This window comes from Triplophysa dalaica, chromosome 18 (genome assembly GCF_015846415.1).
Source record: "Triplophysa dalaica isolate WHDGS20190420 chromosome 18, ASM1584641v1, whole genome shotgun sequence".
Classification (NCBI taxonomy): domain Eukaryota; kingdom Metazoa; phylum Chordata; class Actinopteri; order Cypriniformes; family Nemacheilidae; genus Triplophysa; species Triplophysa dalaica.
In genome coordinates this window covers 15,130,776-15,155,766 of record NC_079559.1, presented here as the reverse complement: position 1 = coordinate 15,155,766, position 24,991 = coordinate 15,130,776, and the positions used below count along the sequence as shown (strand labels likewise).

The following is a 24,991-nucleotide window of genomic DNA, read 5'->3' as shown; positions in this document are numbered from 1 at the left end:
GTAGATGAGAACGGCTTTTTGAAATATGTTGTATAAAGGCAGCACTGTATGTAACAGTTAAGACGGAAATATGACTGGATGACTCTGTGATTATTATGATTAGCATATGAAGAGCTGATTTGCAAAAACATAACTTGTAGCCTACACAGGATGTTAAAAAACTATGTTTTTATCGTGCATTCAAATTAATATTGATGAAACTGCATTTGGGTTCTTTTGATCAAGTGATAATATAAAATACAACTAACTAACACAATAAAAACACAATACATTTTCTTTTATACGGAGTTATCTGTTTTTCCAAATAACCTCTTCATATAGAGTTGATTTGTTTTTTAAATGTATTTAAAGTTGTTTAAAATGTTTATTAAATGCAAGTTTTGTAATAATAATTGTACCAGACCTTTGACGTTGACAAGAATTCAGATTCAGACCTTTGAATATAAACTTTGAGAACCCCTGACGTATAGAGTAGGATTGCATACTTCATGTATCTTTTAGATCGTGCGCATGCTTTTTCTCCTGCTTTCCCTGGTTGACGTGTGGGCGTGCTCTTTTTCTCGCTCTCGGTGGATAGCACGTCGGCATGCTTTCCCGGGAGAATTGTGACCCTGGATCACAAAACCAATCTGAAGTATCACGGTAACATTTTAGGTAAAAGGCACAAATACATTGTATGGGTCAAAATTATTGATTTTTCTTTAATGGCAAGAATCATTAGTATACTAAGTAAATAACATGTTTCATGAAGATATTTAGTACATTTCCTATCATAAAAATATCAAAACTTTACTTTTGTGAGTGGATGGCCTGCTACATCAAAGGCCATTTTTTCAATACTTTGTTTTTTTCACACTCTCAGAGTTTAGACGGTTGAATCTCAGCCATTTATTGTCATATCGTAACAAACCATACATTTATTTTTCAACTTTCAGATTTATGTAAAAATCTCAATCTCATAAAACTGGTTTCGTTGTCCAGGGTCACAACTGTCCAATAACGGACTAAGAAAAGTAGTTACGTAAGGGAATTTCATGTTCGAAAAAAACTTTCTGAAACCTATACAGACCTTGGGGGAATGTATCGAGCACAGAAATACTATGTTATACATCCAACTCGTTTTTGACAAGTTAACCAAGTCAAGCATGAGAAGCCAGCATGTTTAACATTGTAAAGAGGTCAGAATGCATGAAACACTGTGGCACAACTCCTTTTAACAGAAATAATGATTGTCTTGGAAATAACAGTAAATGTACATTTTTGATGTGGGTTTGCCCTTACAGGTGAAAGACCGAGGTCCAGAGGCAACACGGCGGTTCTTTAACTGGTTTTACTGGTGCATTAACCTAGGAGCGATCTTATCACTGGGTGGAATAGCCTACATTCAACAGAACATTAGTTTTTCAATCGGCTACATCATTCCGGCAGTTTGTCTCGGGGTCTCCCTCATTGTATTCGTTCTGGGCTACACCGTTTTCATCACCAAGCCTGCAGATGGCAGTGCCTTCAGCGGCATGTTCAGCATCCTGGGCTCAGGCCCTCTGTGTACGTGGCCCAAAAGAGCCTAGTCTGCTCAGGTGAGGGCTACATTCACTTTACTGATAAACATTGCAGTTCATAAAAGAAAGTCCATTTAGACTGTTACAAGCAAATAAATGTTTATCTGCTACTTAAAGGTCCAGTGTGTTGCTTAAAGGTGTGTTATTATTTGGAGGATCTATTGACTGAAATGCAATTTAATATACATAATGAATCTTAGAATGAGTTATTTTTATCTACATACACCGTGGATTCCCCTACATGGAATTTTTCATGTTGATTCTACAGTATCCCTAAATGGACAAAGTGCTCTACAAACCATGTTTTGTAAATACGCTATCTCCTCGGCAAAGAAGCGAAGACCTGTCAACATCTTAGTGTCAGCCACCGTAGTGCTTCGAAAGGGAGGGGTGGAGTGAGCCGTTGGTTGCAATTTGCCACCTCACCACTAGATACTGCTTCAATTATACAGTAGTAAATGAATGCATCTCTTTTAAACACAATTTTGATCATAGAAGAACCAGTCATATACAGGTTTTAAACGACATTATGGTAAATAAATAAAAACAGATTTGTTACAGATGACTATAGTAATACATGGCTCAGTGTGAACTCTACTCCTGCATATGACACTAGTAGTCTGTAAAGTTATCACTTGTTTTACATCTTACTCTTTGAAGCTCCACTCCTGCATGTCTATTATGTGACTTGTCTCTCCACGGCATAATTTTATGTCAAGTGGCGAATGCGCTCTAAATCAAAGCTTGACAAAAAAACAGATGTGACATTTCTAACTTGGCCAAATCCTGGAGATTGTTAAGAATTTCTTATGCAGCAGATATTTTTGTATGTCTTAACACTTACATTGAAAGGCTGGGGGCAAGGCTGTGCACCAGAATAAATGTTAAAAATACACTTTTAATAATATTGATGTTTTTTAACGTTATTGACTCTCTTTAACAATGTGTTAGCATTAGGCTGGTGGGATAACAATGTTTTATCCAATATTTCAACTTCTCTTAAAGGCGATAAACCCTGTTACCTTTCCGTACACTAGGGTTCTAGAAAGTGTCACTTTAAAACTTTAACAAAGAAGCACATTTCTACTTATAAAGTGATTGTAAAGTTTTATTAGACTTGGAACCCATACCTTTAATGATCCAGTGAAGACAAAAATGCATTTAAACCCATTGTATTTCCCCACCTTCAACTCTAGGCAAAAGCCAACTCTACTGGACAGTGCCAAGGTGACCTACGGTGGGCGATTTCCAGAAGAGAAGGTGGAGGAAGTGAAATCCCTGCTTAAGATACTTCCTGTTTTTCTGGCCCTTATTCCATACTGGACCGTGTACTTTCAGGTATGTTTTTTTATCATTGGCTTTCCTCCCGCGACAGTTCTCCCTGCAAAATTGTGGAGGATTATATAGACAATGTATTTTTGACATTTATTCAGTCTTGAGATAAGATAAATAGGGAATTGCATTGATATTTTATTAGGTTGAGGTCTCAAGGTTTCTGGCAGAAGGAGAGATGCTGTTTGATGCGTGGTGAGATGAACAGAGCTGTTGGGATGACAAATAGAAGTGATCGATGCTTAGAGACGAAGATTCTGTCTGTGACATATGAAGGGCTTGTGCCATTTGGAGCCTTTTTATAGGACAGGGTGGATTTTAAGTCCTTGAAGCAGACAGGAACTACCTTGAAGAACGTTATGTGCGCGTTGCTCCCGGGAATAAGTAGAGAAAGGACAAGCAATAAAAATTGGGAAACCTCTGCGGCATATAATGACAGCCTTCTGATCACCAGCATGGGCCTCTTCAGTCTTAACTGCAGAATTAATGTTGTACTAAAACGGAAACGCAAAGTCTAGGCGTCAAAACAGTTTGGTTTTCAAGATGGGCTCTTTTTCTTACTGTTTTCCTATTGTAGGTGTTAAATTGTCGGTTTACTGTATGTAAGATGTGTCAAACATGCAGATTTGGCCATAACATTGAGTTTAAGATGCCGTTGCGATGCAGTTTAATTCCACTTTGCAAATTGCTACACCATTTGTTTTAAGGTTTTATATTTAAGCATTTTACAACAATGAAGAAACTTTTTTTTCTGTTATTTTTTATCATTCTAGCCCATTCAGGTGACATTTATTTTTCATCTAAAGATTGTTGTAAGCCTCTGATTGAACTTGCATTAAATCTTTTTTATTTTGTAATGTTAATAAACAGTCATCTTATGTTTAAAGTTTAAATTTTACTGTAATTTCTTGCACTAAAAGCTGCTTCTGTATGAATATTAAATTATAATAAGTTAGAATCGTTGTCTTGCCCATCACACGTGGAAACAAGATCCTCTTCTTCCAATTATGTGAAAAGGTCACATTTTCTCAGGACCCTGTCATCCTGTGTGTTTTGTCTGCAGAGACTCTTGCTACCATTAAAAAGGTTACTGGGCTTTTTAAGTCCTAAGGGTCTGACTGAAGGTTTAAGTTAAAGATGCCATCTCTGACTTGAAGGAAAAATGCATAATGACTATCTGCATGAAGAGATATCGGCGAACATTCCTGCAGAGTCGTTGTTTAGGGTTTGAAAAATTGCTACCACTTTCGCCTGCTGACTTGTTTCAAGTTGTAATCAATAGCAATATTCTGTACAGTGTCTTAACAAGCGCTTAATGGATCATAGCAGTCTGTACATTACCGCTGAATGAGACGTGAACAAAGCTGCGTGTTTATGTCCGCTATTCTCTTTGCTTGCAGATGCAGACCACTTATTATCTCCAGAGCCTCCATTTGAGGATTCCTGGAGCGTATCCCAACTCCTCAGACTATCACCCGGTAAGAGCAGAGCCATCTCTGTGCCATTTCTTTCAGATCCTTTCCAGATCAGCCCGAAAGAATAATATAATTGCTTTGTTAATGAGGATTTCAATTATTAATGGGTTTGGCCTCCTTTGCCGCCATTCGCTCTGGTCGCTTTTCTCATTCGTTTTCCCAGTCGTTTTTCTGTCGCTGATGTTTCTATACAGATTCCACGTAATGCAGTAGTTTTTTAAAGGGAGAGTTCACCCAAAATTAACATTGTCTCATGACACAAAAAAAAAGAGGGGCAAACTGAGTTTTAAGGTGTTTGCTTCAATAAAAAAACTAGTTAAATTCAAAACGAAATTATGCGTGTTTTAGATTAAACAATGTCCGAGCTATGTGTTCAAAATTATAGAATATAGCACCTTTAAATAAGTGTCTTATTCTGTTTAAATATGGAACAGACGCCTAAGGTTATTGCAGGTGCTTGTGATGTTTGTGGACAGTGAATCTGTTCGGGACACTCTGGGTCACAGCAGGTGGAGAAATCCTTTGAAACCAGGGTATTAACTTCAAAACCAAAACTTCACTAATCACAGATTAGCACCCTGTGGCCGCTTTTTCATCTGAAGTCGCTGTTTATTTATGTTTTTGTCTGTGCGTGCTTGTATGCATGAACGCAGAGTTAGGTTAGTGTGTCAGAACGGATGTGCCACCGCCTTAAGTCACCTCAAAATTGTTTCACGGTGAATAATCCTTAAGCACGACTCCTGGTCCGTCTAATCAACAATGATATTGCAGTCACATGATGCTCCGTCACACAGATGTAACCAAGCAGCTTGTTTGTTGTATGTTTTGTGTGTGGTTTAAACTGTTAGATTGGAGTGAAATGTTTCTCAGAAGAGTCTTCCAGAGAGTCATATGGTAAAAACAGAGGAAGTGCGAATCGACAATAGGGAAGTGAAAAATACGTAATTGCCAGTGTTATAACATGTTTTATTTTAGTGTGCCCGGGTCATATTAAAGAGACAGTCAGATTTAAAGTACCTGTTGCTTTTTTTACGGGGTCCTTGGTTAAATGTGACAATCATATTAAATATCCAGATTAAACTCGTAATGCAAATAAAAATGAAGTGAAAAATCTAGCTCCACCTGAACGTTCAAATTGTCAAAATTTGTAGATTTAAACTTCCTCTGTGATTAAGTAATATACAAAGTCATAAAATATAGTACTGTAATATTAACAATATTATATTATTAATAATTGCAAAAAATGCAACAATCAAAGAAGAAGTGGCCTTCCTCTTTTAGTCTGGTGCAGGAAAAAGAAAACAGTTTGGTTATCAAAGAGGAGAAGTGAAAACACCTTTATGTTCTGTTAACTGTAAAATCAACATTTACTGTAACCGTGTTAAATTAGAATTGTGACATTTGCTTTTGCTTTTGCCTCCACAAAAGACTTCACCACATGCTCAGGTGTTGTAAGTGGTTTCCAGAGCATTGCTTTGCTAAAGGGATAGTTCACTCAAAATTGTCATCATTACTCACCCTCAAGTTGTTCCAAACCGGTATAAATGTATTTGCTCTGATAAACAAAAAGAAAGATATTTGTAATAATGTCAGTAACCAAACAGATCTCGCCCCCCGATTGACTCCCATAGTATTTATTTTCCCTACTTTGGCAGTCAATGGGAAGGGGTAAGATCTCTTTGTTTTTTTAAAGTTCAGAACAAAGAAATGTATACATATTTGGAACAATCTGCGGGTAAAGTAAATGATGACAAAATTTTCATTTTTGGGTGAACTATCCCTTTTTCCATGTTTAAATGCTAAAATCGGGTCTCATGTTCATCTGCCAACTCAGAAATCTTTTGAAAAGGTTTTATACACCATTTGCGAATAATGGAGGCTGTTTTGAAGTGTTTTGGTATTATTTTCGGGTGCTGGGTGATATCCATAAGATACTGGGAGTCTCCCGTTTTCATGTTTATCATAGAAACTATCATTACATTTGAGACATGTGACATGTGATCTTTTGTCCGGTTCAGGATCACTGGACTCAATGCTGAAAAGTACGATCATATAGCATTAAATGAAATACAACTATAGGCTATACAAACTATACGCAAAGCCTTGCCATCACACCCGGGGAATAAGTCAGTAAATTTGAGTAAAATCCTCCTGTGTGAATGCGTCACATGAAATACTGATGTGAGGAGGTCATTTATAAATCACAGAAGGTCTCCAGATAATACTGATGCCTTGTGAAAACTGTGAATGGTGCTAATGTGTAACCTAACGTTACGTCTTTAACCAAATTCACAGAAGCTTCCAACCACGCAAACTGCTTTCCAATCAAAGCAGTGGGCGTTTACTTCTAAAGTCTTCAATGCAAGCAGGGCCATTTAAACCAAGCTTTAAATGCTTCAAACTTACCTGGGTAGAAAATAGCCTATTACTTCTTGATTTTGATGTTTTTGGATTTAAAAACCACGCCAGCGCCATAAGTAGACCTCTATAATAGTATAAAACAATAAACAACACCACTTCATCGCACCTTTAATGTGCAAAAAATAGCACAGATCATGATCTATCGGTTAAGCTAGCTAGAATTTATGTGAACTCTTGTGTGTGGTTAGATGTTTTGTGTGCTTATGTGTTATGTGTGCTCGCGTGATGCATCTATGCGATCACTTTAACAGCGGAAACTTTTCACCTTATAACTTATTATGTCTCGTTTAAATAACCATAATAAAATTGAATATTATTTCTTGTAAATTGTAAAATAATAAAGTAATTCTTTCTAAGTTTGCACCGAAAGGGTGGAATCCACTCTGACCCCGATCGTTTGTTTTCTGCAATATGCTGCCGCCAACTGGCAACCGAGCTGTTGAAATACACTAATGGGTAAATTGTGAATGGGTGGGGTCACACGGACCAAAACAAAAACAGACATTCCCTCTCGAGTGGAATAACTGGATATAGCAGGGGTGTCCAATGTCGGTCCTGGAGGGCCACAGTCCTGCAGAGTTTAGCTCCAACTTGGCTCAACACACATGTTTGGAAGTTTCTAGTCTGCTTTGTGAGACCTTGATTAGCTGTTCAGGTGTGTTTGATTAGGGTTGAAGCTAAACTTTGCAGGACACAGGCCCTCCAGGACTGACTTTGGACACCCCTGGGCTATAGCATTGATTTTTGGACATACCAATAAATGAACTTGGCATGTTTCCTAAATGTTAACGAAAATATTAAGGTATTGTTTTAATTTAATACAGTAAAATTATTACATGCTGCTCCTTTAAACCAAGGGCCAGATTTACCAACATCTTGCGGCAGCGCAAATGCCTTTCTTAGCGTAAAAATACTTTGACTATTTACTAAACACACGCAGTGAAAATAAGTGCTGAAAGACGTGGACAAAGATGCGACTGACCTTATTGCAAATGCATTTGTCGGTGTTCCTCTTCAGACGCAAACATTATGGGAAGAGAGTATTTAAATGAATCACACAAGGTAATTTACCATGGTTTGCCTTTGTCATTGTACTTGTATTTGTGGCTTTATTTAAAGCCCAAAAAAGTATGTCTTAAACCCTGCACTAGTGATGCCTGGATGAGCTCTAACGTCACCTAAATCCGCTTTTAAAAATAAATCACCCATCTCTAATCTGAGCTGCTGAGATGGAAAGATGGGGATCTGCGACGCGTGTCAGTTTGCATTCTGTTATTAGTAGATTAATGAGCAAAACCTCTTCAAAAAGCTTATTTTGCTTTTGAGCATCCAACTTTCACATTGTTTTTTGTGGCTGTTTGGACAGTTTGTATTGTGGACTACAAAGACCGATAACCAGCCATTGTTCTTTATTTACCCTGAAAAGAGGATTCATTCATTCAGTGCAGGGGAGAGTGACACCGTGATGCCATTCCCCTCACAACACACAGTTTGATGAGACTGTACAGTGCCTGGTGAAAATGAGGTTTTAGACACGTTAACATTTTAGATAGTGTTGATATTTTCATGATTAATAATTGATCTTATCCACCCGCGTCCCACCCACAATTAATCACAATGTTCCATTATATCAATGGATCCGCCTGACCCTCGGATTATCAGCAGCACTACCCTGCGCCAATTTGTGCAATGTTTAGTAGATTGCATTGGTCATTATGGGAATGAGATATTGCGCCTGTGTTTTTTATGCGCGCCTTGTTAGTAAATCAAGTAAAGCATCTGTGCTTTTTTAAAATTGCTTACAAGTAAATGAAAAGCTTGTTGAAATGAACAACATCTCCCTTCTTGATTTATTTTAATCGCACCTGTAGGTTTAATTTATGATTGTCAGTGTCACATTGTGTCAAAATCAAGATGCCTCATTCTTTCAGTTTTTTTTAGTGGTGGGCCGTTAACGGCGTTAACGGCGTTAACGCAGTGAGACTATTATCGCGCGTTAAAAAAAATGTCGCCGTTAATCTATTCTCAAAGTTGGGTTGGGAGCTGGGTCTATACTACGCAAGCTATGATGACTTTCACCTTGATATTTTAGCGCGGATGTATACCAGCTTAACTGCACTGTACGGGGCGAGAACGAGATTTTTCAACTCGCGTGATTCGCGTCATTCGCGGAAGCGGAAGCCGCCTCATCATCTCATAACCAGGGCTTCATTCGCGCGATTCGCGCAGCAAGTAGGTCTATTGGCTCTTTGCATTAACATATAAATCACTCGCGCTTCACACGCCATTCGCGTTTGGTCTGAACACAACATAACGTTACTGTGAAATTACCGCATCAAACGTGACGTGCTAACATGGATCCAGCTATGAAGCCACCGGGTTTGCTTCAGGTAATATTAATTTTAAAAAAGCTTCCCAATAGAAACATCGACAAGACTAAGGTTGTTTGCACATTGTGCAATGCGGAATTGGTTTAAAAAAAAAACTTTCTCTCAACAGGTAGTGGTCTAGCTTTAGTTAAAACCAGTAACTTTGTATTGAGATCTAATGTATTATGGCTCCTGTATGACATATCGCTTGTTGCTCCCTCACTCTTTGTAAGTCGCTTTGGATAAAAGCGTCTGCTAAATGAATAAATGTAAATGTACTGTAGGAGCTCTTCCAGTCTCAAGTACCACCTAAACGGAAATCATCCCTTAGCTAATGCGGAAGTAAACACAAGTTCATTTTCCATCCATCCATTTTCTACCGCTTATCCGAACTACATCGGGTCACGGGGAGCCTGCGCCTATCTCAGGAGTCACAAGTTCATCTTATTGAACATAATTTAATTTTCATCACCAATTATCATAGTAGAACAGCTTTCTCAAGCAGTTTGTGATGCATTTTGGAAACAGGAGATGAGCCCCTGGTCTAATGCGCCACCTGGCTTTAGACACCCGTTCTCAAAGACTTACTTTTAGTCATTATTTGGGTAGCACACATATCTGAATGCCTTCGGCAGAATTCAAATGAGCCATTTTAATCTAGATTAATCTAGATTAATCTTGGAATTAATCTAGATTAATCTAGATTAAAAAAATTAATCTATGCCCACCACTAGTTTTTTTATTACATAATCTGACTTTAAGAATAACCTTTAAATATATATATATATATATATATATTTTTTTAAACTGTAAATGATGGATTATAATGGCATATATATTTGTGCTGATGTATTAACTATGTATACCGAATCAAACCGAAAACCTTGACCACAGAACTATAATACGAACCGAACCGCAGATTTTGTGAACCTTTCCACCCCACAGTGCTCTGGAATACTTGATTCTGATTGGCTATTCCTTACACTCCAAGATCTGATACTCCCTGACTGCTCAAACAACCGCTCAAAACTAATAACCCATGGTGACCCGGATGCTGTAGATCGTTTGGACAGGTACAATTAAATATTACACAAACTGTTATATAAATATATATCTTTTTAAATGACAACATTTTTACCCAAAAATATTGTACCAAATTCCTGGTTCCTGGCATTTGACAGTTGTAAACAGGTTTTTCCCGTAGAAGGTCTCCACTCAAAAATATTTTCTGTTCGATAACTAACTTAACCGGCTGCCTGTACATTATCCCTTACTTAACAATGTTTTAATAGGTACTCCTCATTAAAATTCTTTTAGGACTTTCATTCCCGCAAAAAAGAGAAGTTATCAGGCAGACTGTCCAAGTGAATTGTGTTCATGACAGTCGCTGGACTCCGTCCTCCTTCATTTTTTTTGACTGTTGTTTTCCAAACGTTCTGCTACATTCTGTTCGAGAAAAGTGTATCATGGGTTCAAATTCACATTTCTGAAATAATTTCTCTGTAAACCCATGCTTTATCCTTAATAGCAATTTGCATTGTAACAAAATCTAAATGTAGTGATATCCTTCGTTTATGATAATAGTCAAGAACCACAGGTCTTCTGGAGCACATTTTGACGACACATTCTTTTTTTAGACTTTCATTGCAGCACATGTTGGAGTACAGGAATGTGTTCTGTATTGCATTGCTGAGGTGTGCAAATTTTCTGTTGTGGTAGAGCGGAACAGTTGTTCACATTTCCACACACGCACACATACTGTACTGCGAGGGCTTTCCCTTCTAAATGAACATGTGCTGCTGTGAATTGGTCGTCTCGGTGGGATGCACAGCCTAAAGGGAATTCAGTGTGCAGTCTTAACAAGGCCAAACTGTGATCTCTTAATTAAGAGATATCCATAGAGAGTTTAGTAATGTAGGAGAAAATTATATGATGATGGAATGATGCAAACTGGCGATTTTAAAAGAAGAATGAAGTATCTGAAAGTGTCTGTTGAGGGAGTTTCTGAAAGTGTCTGTTGAGCTCAGAGGGACGTGTATAAATTAGTCAGTGGTTAGTCAAAGAAATGTTAATGTAATGAGGGAGTAGAAGCTGTTAAATAGTAACAAGTTTTAGGACTGATATAAATTACATATTCAAACAACGTGCTCTTCACTTAACCGTCTAATGTTGTTCTGGAGATGTACAAGGTGTATAATGCAAAAGCGCATGCAGGGATATATAATAAACCTCTTTTGAGCTCAGGGTGTATTTTCTTCTGCTAAATTTCCCAACTACGGTATGATTATTGTCAATTGATGGTACAGATGGTAAAATGGCACAGGGCTTTGATTTCATTTGATCCAATCAGATCCTTGGTACAAGGGAACCAGGAATTTGGCTGTTTTTCACAGTAGCGAATAGCCGCATCAAGCCATGCCTTTACATGAAATCATAATGACAAATGATTTCGTGAAGAACCGAAGCAAACCTGCCTAGATTTGATCTACTTTCCAGAAACATCTTTAAGCATTACAATTAGTGATTGTTGGGCAAGCATCCTCAAAAATAGTAATAAATAGTTCTATCAACTTTTTCATAATTCTATCAACTTTTTTTACACAACTCCTGCCACATGTAGGAAATGGATGTGAATGACCCTAAATCATAAAGCTTGTTGATAAGAGATATGATATTACTTCTCCATGTGTTCGGTTTACTGTTTGCTTGACAGAAGATGTAGGAAAATAACATCCCATAGATACAGAATGTTCTAACCTTTGAGGGAGGGGAGGCTTGACTTGGCCTAAAAAGCAACTAACCAGAGCACTAATTACCCATAATGACCTGGCATAGTGGTAGTGAGTTGTGCTAAGGCAAGAACCAGAATTCCAGTTTCTAATGCTTGCAATTGCTCATTTTCTTTCCTCAAGCACTCCTTCAGTTTTAAATCTACAATTATTTCCTAACCGATGGGCAGTTCCAGCGTAATGGATGTGACATTTCTCAAAGAACGTATTTACCAATATAATGAACCATCTGTTTATGTAATTCACTTAACCTATAAAGATAAAGTCCAGACATCAGCAAAAATATCACGTTTTATTTTAAAAGAGGGAAAAATTCATGTGTTATGGATGTGACAACATTTTTTAGAGACAACATACTTTGTAGAATTTCTGTGAATTCAAATGTACAAACCAGAAGCCCATTTATGAGGAATATGGGCAGTGATGGATGTGACAATTCTGTTACTGTATGGATGTGAAAACTCCCAAGTATGTAAAACTATGCTTAAACAAAAATGCTAAAAAAATATTAAAAAACTTGAAAGACTTGAAATGGGTATTTAAATCATCAAATAATGACATCTGTGACCTATCAATATGGTGAAAACTATTGGTAAAACTTTTTCTTTTTCACCTTAAGGTTGTCATTTGCAGTGAACTGCTAAGTTTTAAATTGCGCACATTTACCCTTGAAAAATATTTTCAACACCTTTTTGCTCCATTTACCAAAATGCTATAGTTTATTTCTCACACGTGACTGATGCAAACAGCCGTTCATCACCAAACAGGTGCTCTGCCTCGTGATTGTAAATCCCTGTGTGATATTAAAGTACTTAGCAAGTGATTAATGATTTTATGGGCTATTAAGAGACCTGTCCCTCTATCTGTGGTAGCACAGGAGGCTCCACATGCTGGAAGAGGTGCAGCAGTAATCTAGCAGTGACCACATGAGGGCGCTAGGGTTTGATGGAATGATGTGATTCTCTGCAGTCTCTTTCTTTCTAACTCGCATGCTCTACACGGATTTATGTTTAATACCTATTTCTCAATGGAAGGACAGATTGAGTGATAAAACAGAGTATTATAAGTGACCTGTATGTAAACCCACAGCCTGTCAACCAGCTGTTCTCTGCTCCCAGTTTTCTTTCCTTTCTGTGTCCTGTACGTGATGCATTTTTCACTCTCTTGTTCACAGACCTCCTTTCGTTTCCCAGCGGCTTGGCTAACAATGTTTGACGCCGTGCTGATCCTGATGTTGATCCCCCTGAAGGATAAAGTGGTAGACCCCATCCTGAAACGCAAGGGCCTGCTGCCCTCCCCTCTGAAGAGAATCGCTGTGGGCATGTTCTTTGTGATGTGCTCAGCTGTGGCGGCTGGTGAGTCAACACACACACACACACACACACACACACAGATCCATTTTTTTACACAATTTGAGACTATTATCAAAGGTGTAGCTTTGGACCAAAGGTTTGTTCCTGATTCTGTCACCTTGATGCTGTTTTCAGTTATCCCTCACAACTCAGTTGTGTGTTTGAGAGTCTAGGGTGGGGTGTAGCAAGCTTTAGATGTACACATTCATTACACAACCTCAGAGTAATGTGGGGCGTCGGACAGATTAAGTGTGATAGCAGAACGTCCATACACATTTTATTTAAAGTGATAGTTCACCCAAAAATGACAATTCAGTCAACATTTACTTACTCTCAGGTTGTTTCAAACCTGTATACATTTCTTTGTTCTGCAAAGGAAGATATTTGGAAGAATGTCAGAAACCGAGCAGATCTTGTACCCCATTTACTGCCATAGTAAGAAAAATTTATTAGTCAACGGGGGACGAGATCTGCTCAGTTACTGATATTCTTCAAATATCTTCCTTTGTGTTTAGAAGAACGAAGACATTTATACAGGTTAGGAACAATCTGAGGGTGAGTAAATGATTTTCAGAATTTTTATTTTTGTTTGAAATAAAAGTTTAATACTGTGACAGACCTTTAAAAGTTTGTTCTGTTTCTGTGAAATAAAATGCAGGTTCACCCATCACTCCCCTTCAGAACATTTTAAAACACCAAGACCACCATCACACGTGATTTTGTATTGTAGTAAAGGCATGTGTATCGCATTGCATCATTGTACAACGGTCGTCATGATTGAATGATTCAATACTTGATATGAATCTGGAGGAATCATGCAAGAGAGATCAAACCTTTTTTACAAGAGTGAATCTTTGCAGACTTGGTTTGCATAGATTGAGGGCCTGAGAAATTCCATTTTGTAGAGATTGAAGATTAATGCTTTGTTTTTATGACAAATACTGATTATTTAGGTGTCTAATAATCATAAATGGTCCATTTAATAGTCTTATTAATAGCTTAATTTACTTGTCTACAGCAGATAGTGAAGTAAACATTATACTATAATAATTAGCAAGATCAATTGTCTATTTTATTTGTTTTACCCTCAAATATTTCAACATGCATTTCTGAATCACAAAACACCATTTTAAGAAAAAACAACAAATTTTAAGAGTTGTTTTTTAACAACTCTGTGTAAACCCCATTCATAAGTGCTATTCTTTACTGCCCCACCAGATGGCATTTACTGCTATATAAGATTTTTGATGATAACCAATTATGTATAAAATTGAAAATACCTGTAAAAAATCGGTCTATTTTATATATTTTTTATATTTTCGTTTTAAGGTTGTATAGATCAGTGGTTTAAGACTTTAAGATGCAACGGACCCCCAAATATGATGATTCTTTTGTGAGGACCCAACCTAAAATGAATTTTTCTTTTGCAAAGACTACTGTACAAAGCCCAGTTTGTTGAACAAAGGGAACTGTAGTAAAAACATCGTACTATAAAGATAAATACAAATTCTGGAAAGTATACATGTAGCAAGAAAGAAGAGATAATCCCCCTAGAATCTTCTGGAGGCCCCCTTAGATGACTTTTGTATAGATGAATGCCATATATGCAAAGTATCAATATCAGCATAGTCTGTTCTTAATTATATGGATTACCTATTTGTTACTCTGATTATCTTAAATTGATGACTCTATTTATCCAAGAGATGTTAGATAATGCATTTCATTGTCAGATAAGGTGCAGCGATCGGTCATGTGTTGGGTCTATTCGCAGAGATTGGATGAGGGGCTCATACAGTACATTCACACACACACTTGCTTTTGACATCTCCACACAGGCCACTGGTCTCTCCTCTGAATTCTGTCACTACTGTCCAACCTTGAGCCGGCTCTATTGAACCCTGCAGAAGGCAGATCGATATTTCCGCTTGTTCTGACAGTTAATATTCATACAGCCCACCTTCCTTGAAAATACCAACATGAGTCAGCACTTTTTCACTTTTCATTATTCTCTTGTTCCCTTTTAACATATTTTTTTCCAGAGGAGCTTTCTGAAAAAAAAGTTAGAGGACTTAGTGGGTTGTCTAACTTGACAGCATTTTAGCCATTTACCATTGATAAACTGTTACCTAATTTTTTTCACAAAATAATGTATCTTTGGTGTTTAACAATAAGGATGACAATAAGGATTTGAACATTGGCCCTCATTCGTAGAACACGAGCAGAATGAAATCTGTCATTCTGACGTAAATTTCGGATTCATAAACAAGTTTGTGTTTTAAAAATGTTATTTGGTTTGAATTGTAAGTGGTCTATAAAACATTCAAATGTTCTGTGTTCTTTTTGTCAAACTGTATCATAATGATATTTTATGAGTTTCGCTTGTCTTTTTTTTCTTCGTTTTTTACTCTTTAACTTTGGGTAAACGCAGACCACGTGTAACACAGCTGTCCAATCACAGTGGAGGAGAGTCAGGATAAACAGTAAATTTTTCAGCCATCACACTTATACATCAATTGAGAAGTTAACATTGCTGGTAATTGCATTTTTATATTCATTAATAATCTTAAAAATAAAATAATCGTAACATGTTGCTGCTGTGGATTTTCCATAATCATAGAATCCAACATGTTTCTGGAAAAACGCGCAGTCCATCCAAAGCGTTCTCAAGCGCCACCAGCTGGTTATTTTCAGAAGAGCACCAGGCATTATTTCACCTGGCTAAAAATGCTTTGGTGGACACATGTTAACTTATTAAATTATTGTTATGCGTATAGCCTGAGAATGAAATCAAGAGGATTCCACAGCATTCCTAGATACGTAATTGCGCAGCTGTAATTTATAGGATTATGCTATTTATGAATGAGTGTGCAAGCACATGAAATTCATTAACATACACACATTTCACTATTAAATCTGACATTTACGATGTATATGTGAATCCGGAAGAGAGTTTTCGGGAAGGTCTGTTTTACGTCCAAATCACTCACTTTTTTGTGTGTATGTTTTATTAAAGAAAAGATAAAGGATCGTTCGCTCCAAAATACAAATTCTGTCTTCATTTATCAACAATCACATTATTCAAAACATGTCTGTGACTTTTCTGCACAACACAAAAGATGATATTTTGTGAAGATATCAGGGATTTTGTGTCTATACAATGGAAATGAAAGGGATCCAGTGTTGTTTGGTTGCCATCATTCTTCGAAATATCTTCTCTATGGTTCTGGAGAAGAAATAAATGATGAAAGAATTGTAATTTTTTGCGTGAAAAAATAAATAAATAACATCTGACGCATCGCTTATACTTACACTCATGGGTCATGTTGGACCTCACTATGGGCATGCTTATGATGCATAAAATAACCTGTTAGAAAGACACCTCGCAAGCTTTTTAGAGACGGTCCTTACCTCTCCAATACTTGAGTACATTATTTTCAATAGTATTTCTCATGTGTCCCCTCTGAAGAAGAGTCTATCTGACACTGTGCACTGTCAATGCGAAAAGTCACTTTTTGCAATTGTGTCCACGCACACACAAAAGTTTGAGGCAAACGTTGAGAAAGAGTGCTTGTTCAGAGGTTGTAGAAGACGACACCGCTGACAGGTCGGCTGCATCTCATTGTTCGCTGTGACTTCACCCAGTATTCCAGTCAGTCCCCAGTCCAATTCCAGCTCAGCCCAGTGGATTAAACCGAGCTTAGTCAGCCTGACAGTGTGCAGTGCGTCCAGCCACTGACATATTTCAGACTAAAGCGCTTTTTTGAGTGAGATGAGTTTTGGGACATACGCCGTGGAGTGTGAGAGCGTATGAATATTTTTCTTTCCCCTCTTTCACTCTCTGACTCTTTCAAACCGCTGTCAGGCTCGGCACGGTGAGGGAGAGAGAGCTTTAGACGTTTTAAATTCCTCTTCTGTCTCGGCTGCCATCAAACCCGACTGAATGTGGGTTTGTAGTCATCATGAGGGATTCTTTAAGCAGTAAACACCACAAAATTCAGAAAAACTCCACACAGTCAAAACAACCTCAGATTGACATCAAATGATTGTAGGATGATTGCGTTTTTACAGGTGTTTTCTGCTGCTGATTGGCTTCCGCTTTTATTTGATGGTTCCTGTTAATAGAATGACTTAAATGTGGGTAAAGGTCTCATGTTGTCACACTTTTTACTAGCAGGATTGTGGTTGATGTTGGCACTTATTCTTATTGTGTTAACCAACCACCCTTCATTTTTGTCAATATAAAGTCTTCTTTAAAGACGTGTTTACACTGACACATTTTAAATTGGTGGTGATCACTAGCCGTGTGCAAATTCAGCTTATAAGGAAAATTGGAATAAGCCCAGTTTGCATCCTACGAGTCAAAGAGATGAAAATCGTTACTTCCTATTAAAATGGCACTAAAAATCAGTAAGAAAAGTACAAGAAGCCACTAAATATAATAATTTTCATATATAATAATTACTTGTGCGCAAAGAAAGCAGACGAAACACAGTAAATGCATTGCTTTCATGGATGCCTGCTGTTTGGGAATTCAGTCGTGACAGTTCTGGGAGGCAGATACAGAAATACTTTGACGACTTTGCTCAGGCATTTATGAATGACTATAATAACACTACAGATGCTCTGCAACAAGATCAACTCTGGCTAGTCAAGTAACATTTTTGTAACTTGTAAAAAAAAGTTTAATTTATTTGGGGGAATTTATCCAGCAAATGCATTTTAATCTCCCATTGTTTGCATTATCCCTGTTCGCAAACAGTTTTTTTAAAACTTTTACATTTATTCTACAAAGCAACTCAAAATGGAAACGGTCACACATATACAACTAATGTTAGCTAACATTTTAGCTAACTTGTGTTTGTTAATGCTGTTAAACATATCGCACGCTCAGTTTATTAGATGGATAAATGTACTGTTACCTCATGAGCAGGCGAGTATAATAATCGACAAAGCATATGTCATGTTTTTTCGTACAAAAAAATATTTGATATCTTTTAAAGAAATGTTCGAGAAATGCACTTAGGAACATTCTTACAAACCTCATATAATTCCTCCTAATAGCAATCTTATATTTTGTCCTTATATTTAGAGAATCTGGCGCCAGTACTCCAGAACTTGATTCTTAAAGCTAATGATCTAAAACCTTGAAGATTTATAATGTATATATATATTTTAAGTTTTAAGTAATTTGTAGTCTATTAGTAATATCTGCATGTTGGTGTAATCCTGAAAGTTTTCCTTAATTAAGAACATGAACTTTTAACATGTATATGCATTTCAAAATATAGTCTTTATCTTCGGGGAAAACGGGACAAACATTTTTATGACTCATCATTTTAGCAAGGACAAAAATAAAACTCTCTAAATTGAGATTGTCCTCTTCCCCTACTTTCGGCATAGCAAGTGCAAGTAGCCTCTCTTTGATTGAGGGATGTGATGTAAACTAAACACTGTTGGCTATTTAAACAAAACCTTTACCTCACAATTCCCAACTTACTGTTTCAATAGGAAATACACCCAACAGGGCTAAACTTCAATTTATCAAACCATTTCATGTTATGATTTGAACAGTTTGCAGACAACTACTGTTCACTTGGTAATATGAAGATGCATATGACCTTGGTATCGCATAACACAGCCTGAACACGTAGAATGTCTATATTCAGCGCACAATGCAGATGTTATCTAATAATAACCAGTGCTTTGATGTAGCCAAAAGTGAGTAGGGAAATCGCCGGCGCACCCTTGCAGAATTAATATATGCAAGACACACTCACTTTGTATTGTGTGTGTGTTCTAAAGATCAGACTAATGAGAACCTTTGGGACTCCTGCTTTCTTTCTCGAAAGAGGGACTGTCCCATCCTCTGTGCACCAACTCAATGACATGCACTGACTCATTAATACACTACTACCTGATACAATCGCTGTTTAAGAATGCTTATTGGGTGTTAATATATTCAATAAAAAAAAAACATGTAAGGGAGGACTATTGTAGACGCTGTATATATTTAGATGCATGGAGTGGTAAGAGCCGTGTGTCAGACATAATGAAGCCAACTAATGGGGGTTATTATATAGATGAGATATCTTGGGAAAAGAGTCTTTTAGTGGCCCTCATTAATATCAAACCTATAGTATTGCCACAGTTCCTTCTTTTCCCTGTCCCTTTCCCTTCCCTCTTATTTTTTATTTTCTCAGCTCGACCATGTCTCATACCCCCGAGCGCATTAATATATACACACGCACACAGTGTATAGGTAAATTGCAGGTCTTTGTTCAAAGTCTTGAAAGAGTGTAGAATGTGTATGAAATATCTTCAAATTATGATAAATAATTGCTGCTTTTGGCGGGGTCTGGCTAAGGTAGGTCATTGCTTTAAATGTGGCGACCCTAAAGTAGTGGGAATGACAAGAGAGATTCGCACAAGCTATTAAAAATCAACATGAAAATAAAATTTGACCCTATTTACTTTAATGCAAATTATAGGTCTTACTAGGAATCATCGAAATGTAATTGTGATTTCACCTGACGTCTCCAAGGTCACTAATGTTTCCATCAATATGTGCATGCATAATTGCTTTTAAAATGTAGTTCAGACCTGGTTCTTTTTTTTGATATGGCAAGCTGACTTCTTACAGTCTGGTTACTACCCACTTGATATTTTTCAACTATCAAATGTTATTTTTCTATCTGAAAGAGGAAAATTAAAAAACGCAGTGCATATCAACAAACCACAAGGGCTCAGGTGCAGGCCAAAAATAAAGTAAATCTGAATTGTAATCATTTGAAATGAAATAAATACATTTATGTTGCAGTTTTCAGTATACATTTTGTTCATTCAGTTTAGATTTTCTATCAGAAATTTGCCACATTATGGAATTGTGTTGGATATGGGCATTAGGCCATTAGACAGTAAGTCTGATTTGAAAGTTTTTCAACATTTTACGACATTATACTGTATGGATATTGTTACTCCCCAAAAAATTTGTACATTCATATTTTTGGGAAAAAGCAGATTGACCAACATTCAGAACTTCTGATTTGGCCAGAACTAAAAGTGCAAAGTAGAGATGAACCGATACTAAATTTATCCACCAATACAGATTCTGAAGATTAAATTAAATTTAAACTCTCTAAATGTTATTTATTCATTAACAACTATTAATATTTAATGTCAAACCGATGATGTTTATTTTCTATATACAGAGTGCATCTCTAGAGCAAAGCAGTGGTCCAATAAACATCAAAGTGAGTTTTTTGTGTTTATACAGTTTATTTATTTCTAGTATTGCCAACACGCATATATTTGTGTGTTCCTGTGTGTATTAGACCTCTTGTACTGGATTACTTTTAATCCTCACATGAATCCAGCCATGGCTGATGGGTTTTAAAATACTCAAAACACTTCCAGACCCTCCCAAAACATTTACACAACAGTGCCCAAACAGATGGGTGTTTGGCAGTGGCACAACCCTAAACTCAAAGCTGCCCGCAGGCACAGATGATGCCCACACACCTGGACACACTTGTTGTTCTGCTCTCGGGAAGCGGGCATTTTTAGGACAAGCCACTCTCACAACAAAGCTGCTAACACACAAACGACCGCCACATGGCAGACGATGCCTGGGGGCAATTCCACTTCCAATGAATTTTCACCAGAAATAAATGTTATTTCTTTCTGTCTAGGTTTAGAATTTCTTGGAAGTGCAGAAGTGAGGTCTTTAATCTACCTCAGGGCACACTTTTAACCAAAGACTGTTTAATTCAAGGCATCATTTGTATTCCAGTCTAAATTGTACACACCGTAGCCACAGATCAGAGCAAGTGCTTCTGGTGTTTGGGTGAGGAGACGATAGATGAGAAAGTGTTTTGTTAACGGAAAACTTTGAGTTAGCTGCCCTGTATAGGTGTTATAGTTTGAACATATGAAGTGCAAAGTCTTATCCTAGATCAGTTTCCCTTTATAGATCGGTATGGCCCCGATAATAAAAATCAGGCTGATATATATATTGTAGCCGATAATTTATAATTAGTTTCCCAAGGTTGAACCACTTAAGCTGCACACTGCTCACAGTTTAAATACAGCACAGTCTTTCTGTCATAATCATTCACTTATTAGCAAAACATTGTTGATGTAGATACAGTATGAAAATATTTATGAATGTGTAAATTGAATAATGAATGAATAAATGGATAAAAAGACACGTCGAATGGCGACATTTCACAATGCGTGATCTTGTGGTCCATAAGGAAAACACTGTACGTTTTCTTTTGCTTGTGCCTACTGCTTAATTTGTCAATTACGAGGTGCTGGAATAATCGGACATGGCAGATCCATCAAGTTAGTGGGCTGCGGAGAAGTCACAGGAATGTGCAATCTCTTGAGTTTTTTTTAAACTATTTAGATTTATTGAAAATGCGAATGAAAAGCATAAATGGAAACGGACATGCGACAATAATCTCAGAATTATCAATGAAATTGAAAGGGATTTTATCTTGAGTTTACTTTAGTTCAAATGTGCAAGGTGATGGAAACATTTGTGAATTTTTGTGCATGTCAACAAATAAAATACAGCCCTCAACATTTCCATAAAACTCAGAAGTTTAACATTATGCTTAAATTATACGTGCAGTGCAGGTGGATATTGCCGTGTATAACGTTAGACATTTCAGCATCTAATAATCCGTTAACTGTAATTCATCAGTTCTTCTGCGTCTCTTTGAAGCATTTGTCCAACAACAAATAACTCTATCTGAAGTGTCCATCATGACAAGTTTCCTTCAATATATGATGTAAGACATGTGAGGGGAATATATAAAGGCTGAATATTTGACAATTAACAGATTAACAAAACAAAAGGGAAGAAAGGAAGGGAGAAGACTGAGCGCATCCTGTACGTTTTCTTTATTTTGCAAGAGCACATTATACAGCTTTTAGTGCAAGTCTGCACACAACTAAAAGTAGCTAACTTTGCATTATCTAAGGACATACTCATAGTCATATATGTTTGACCATAAATCATCAGTTTTTGTGCCGTTATAAGTAATAGCTAAACCCATTGTGCCGGCACCTTACGCGCACACACAATATTCCAGCATCTCAAACTTGACAGCCTGTTCATTACCAAAATAAAATACTTATTACCATTATAATTATTATACGTGCTTTTTAGTAAAATATATGCACGTAGCAGGTCAGCACGAACATTTTCCATTAGCGCTTGAAATTAAGCCCTGCTTGTGCAGCTGTAGATTCAGTCAATAGTTCTGCAGGAAACACATCATATATCAAATATGCAGTTATAAAAGCTAAATGACGGAAGGTTTCCAAGATTTCACAATAAGTTATCTGAATAAAGGCTTGCAACGTTGTTATTATCAGATCAAGCTGTTAGATAGACCAATTCGGCAATCTCTGCTTCTGTCACCTTCTCTGATTACCTGCTAAACCCAAGCTGATGTAATTGTGTGTGTGTGTGTGTGTGTGTGCGAGGTAAACTCTTTCAGACCTGCATGAAGCGCCGCTATTGACCTGACATTTAATCCATTAATGGACTGGTCAAACGTTTTTTCATCCACTGTTACATGAACTTTCTCTCCAGACATGCATACACACATCTGTCGCTTGGACACACTGAGCCAGAAACGTGCCCACTACAGATACAAACTGTAATAGTGTTTTTTATTAGCTGATGCCTATATTTAGAAAGGAGAGAGGGTGATGGTGGAAATGAGAACACATGATAGGTGTGCACGAAATGAAATTTAATTTATTTTCAATTTATTTGTTTACAATAATCTCAAAATGGACAAAAAGTGAGCGATTCATCAAACTGGTCTGTCACTATTCCATACACTGGAACGTACCACAGGTTCTTTATTACCATCTTTTATATTCCAACAAATGTGACCCTGGGATACAAACCACTCACAAGAGAAAATAAAACGTTCAAAATTATGATTTATGCATCATCTGATAGCTGAATAAATAAGCGTTCTATTGATATGTGGTTTGTAAGGATATGGCAATATTCATCAGAAATACAATTATTTGGAAATTGAAAAAGAAACTAAATATTGAGAAAATCGCCTTTAAAGTTGTCCATCAGAGTCACTGTAGCAGGCTGTTGCTTACAAGAAACAAGTTTGTTTTAAGGCTCTTTAATGGTTTACCGCTGTAATGAAATTGTGTCGTGTAGATGAACGCGAAAGCAGAAATTCTAAGCTGTACATACAGTAGATACCAAACTTGAGTGATTCATTCCCAAAGAGCGTGACGTGAGTGAAGTTTGTAGGCGTGCTGCATCCACTCTCAAAAATAAAGTTTTTATATGTACGTTCGATAATTTACAAAATATCAACATGGTCTTTACTTAATATGGTAATGATTTTGGATATAAAAGAAAAATCGATAATTTTGACCCAAACAATGTATTGATGGCTATTCCTACAAATGAAGAGCTCTTATCCAAAACGCATTAAACGCCAAATTAAAAAACAAAATGAGTTGCCATTTTGCTGTGTACTAAACATATTCATTGCTCCATCAATGTTTCATGCCGAATCGCTATATTTCCTTGTTTAAAATGTTCTAAAATGTTTCTTTCCAAAACGCTATAAGTGCAGAAACTGTTTTTAGTAGGGCTGGGAGTAAACAATTATTTATTAAACGATTAATTTAAAGATTATTTTATCGATTAGTCGACTAATCTAACAACTAATTTGGCAATTTATCTAACGCTTATTTTTCTGTTGCTCGTTAATAAAAACCATAATGTATCTCAAATAAATAACAAAAAAATCTTAATAATATACTTTATTAAACAACCGTTTTGCACAGCAAAAGGTATTCTGCTTTACGCAATATAAAATAAATACAATTATTTTACTGTTATACAAAATGAAAGCGCAGTCTGTCTATTCTTCACAGTACCGACATAACTCTCTTGTTCAAAAAAATTCTAAAGTTGTAGTGCAAAAAAAATCACGTATAGTGCACAGTATAGACATTCCTGAGTGTTTAACACAATATAAAATTCCTGTTTTTGCGTATATTTTGCGGGCATTACATCTCTTTCCCAAGATATGACACCAAGGTTCTTTGCTTTGCCCTAGAAACTACGAAAGCAATGCATATTAGAACAACAGCTATGACTGTGGGGTATTTTAAATCTACTCCTAACCTCATTGTAGTGCTATGCTATGCTATTAGTTTATTTGAAGGCTAACGTGGCAATCTAGCAGCTGTGCACTTTGGTGGTGCTAGGCTTACCAATCAACCAACTAACTATCTTAGCTCTCCGTGCAGTTTGTTCTGTGCTTGGTAACGTCAGCTAATATAGACAGCGGTGTTCTGCAGCCACTAGCTAGCTTGCATTCAAGCCAACATTAGACGATATCTAACGTTAGCTAAACACAGCGGTCTAGGCGCCAGTAGCTACCTAGCACAAACAAACTGCACGGAGAGCTAAGATAGTTAGCTACACTGTAAAAAAAATCCTGTAAATTTTACAGTAAACTACTGGCAGCAGGGTTGCCAGCCAGTTACTGTAAATTGTACAGCCACAGTACTGTTATTTAATTTACAGCCATTTACTGTAATTGCAGAATACAGGAAAAACTGTAATTTTGAATAGCAACAGTATAATGCTGTATTTTTTACAGCAAATTGCTTGATTTTAATTTACTTTAT

General features: G+C 36.9%; 1 protein-coding gene across 1 annotated transcript in view; it reads left to right on the top strand.

Moving 5' to 3' along the window:
- Nucleotides 1-24,991, top strand: part of slc15a4 (solute carrier family 15 member 4) — a 74,827-nt gene that overhangs the window by 5,401 nt on the left and 44,435 nt on the right. Inside the window, 5 exon segments of the mRNA XM_056772980.1 lie at nucleotides 1,284-1,535; nucleotides 1,537-1,577; nucleotides 2,756-2,897; nucleotides 4,292-4,369; nucleotides 13,120-13,300. Coding sequence (XP_056628958.1) covers nucleotides 1,284-1,535; nucleotides 1,537-1,577; nucleotides 2,756-2,897; nucleotides 4,292-4,369; nucleotides 13,120-13,300 — 694 coding nt within the window.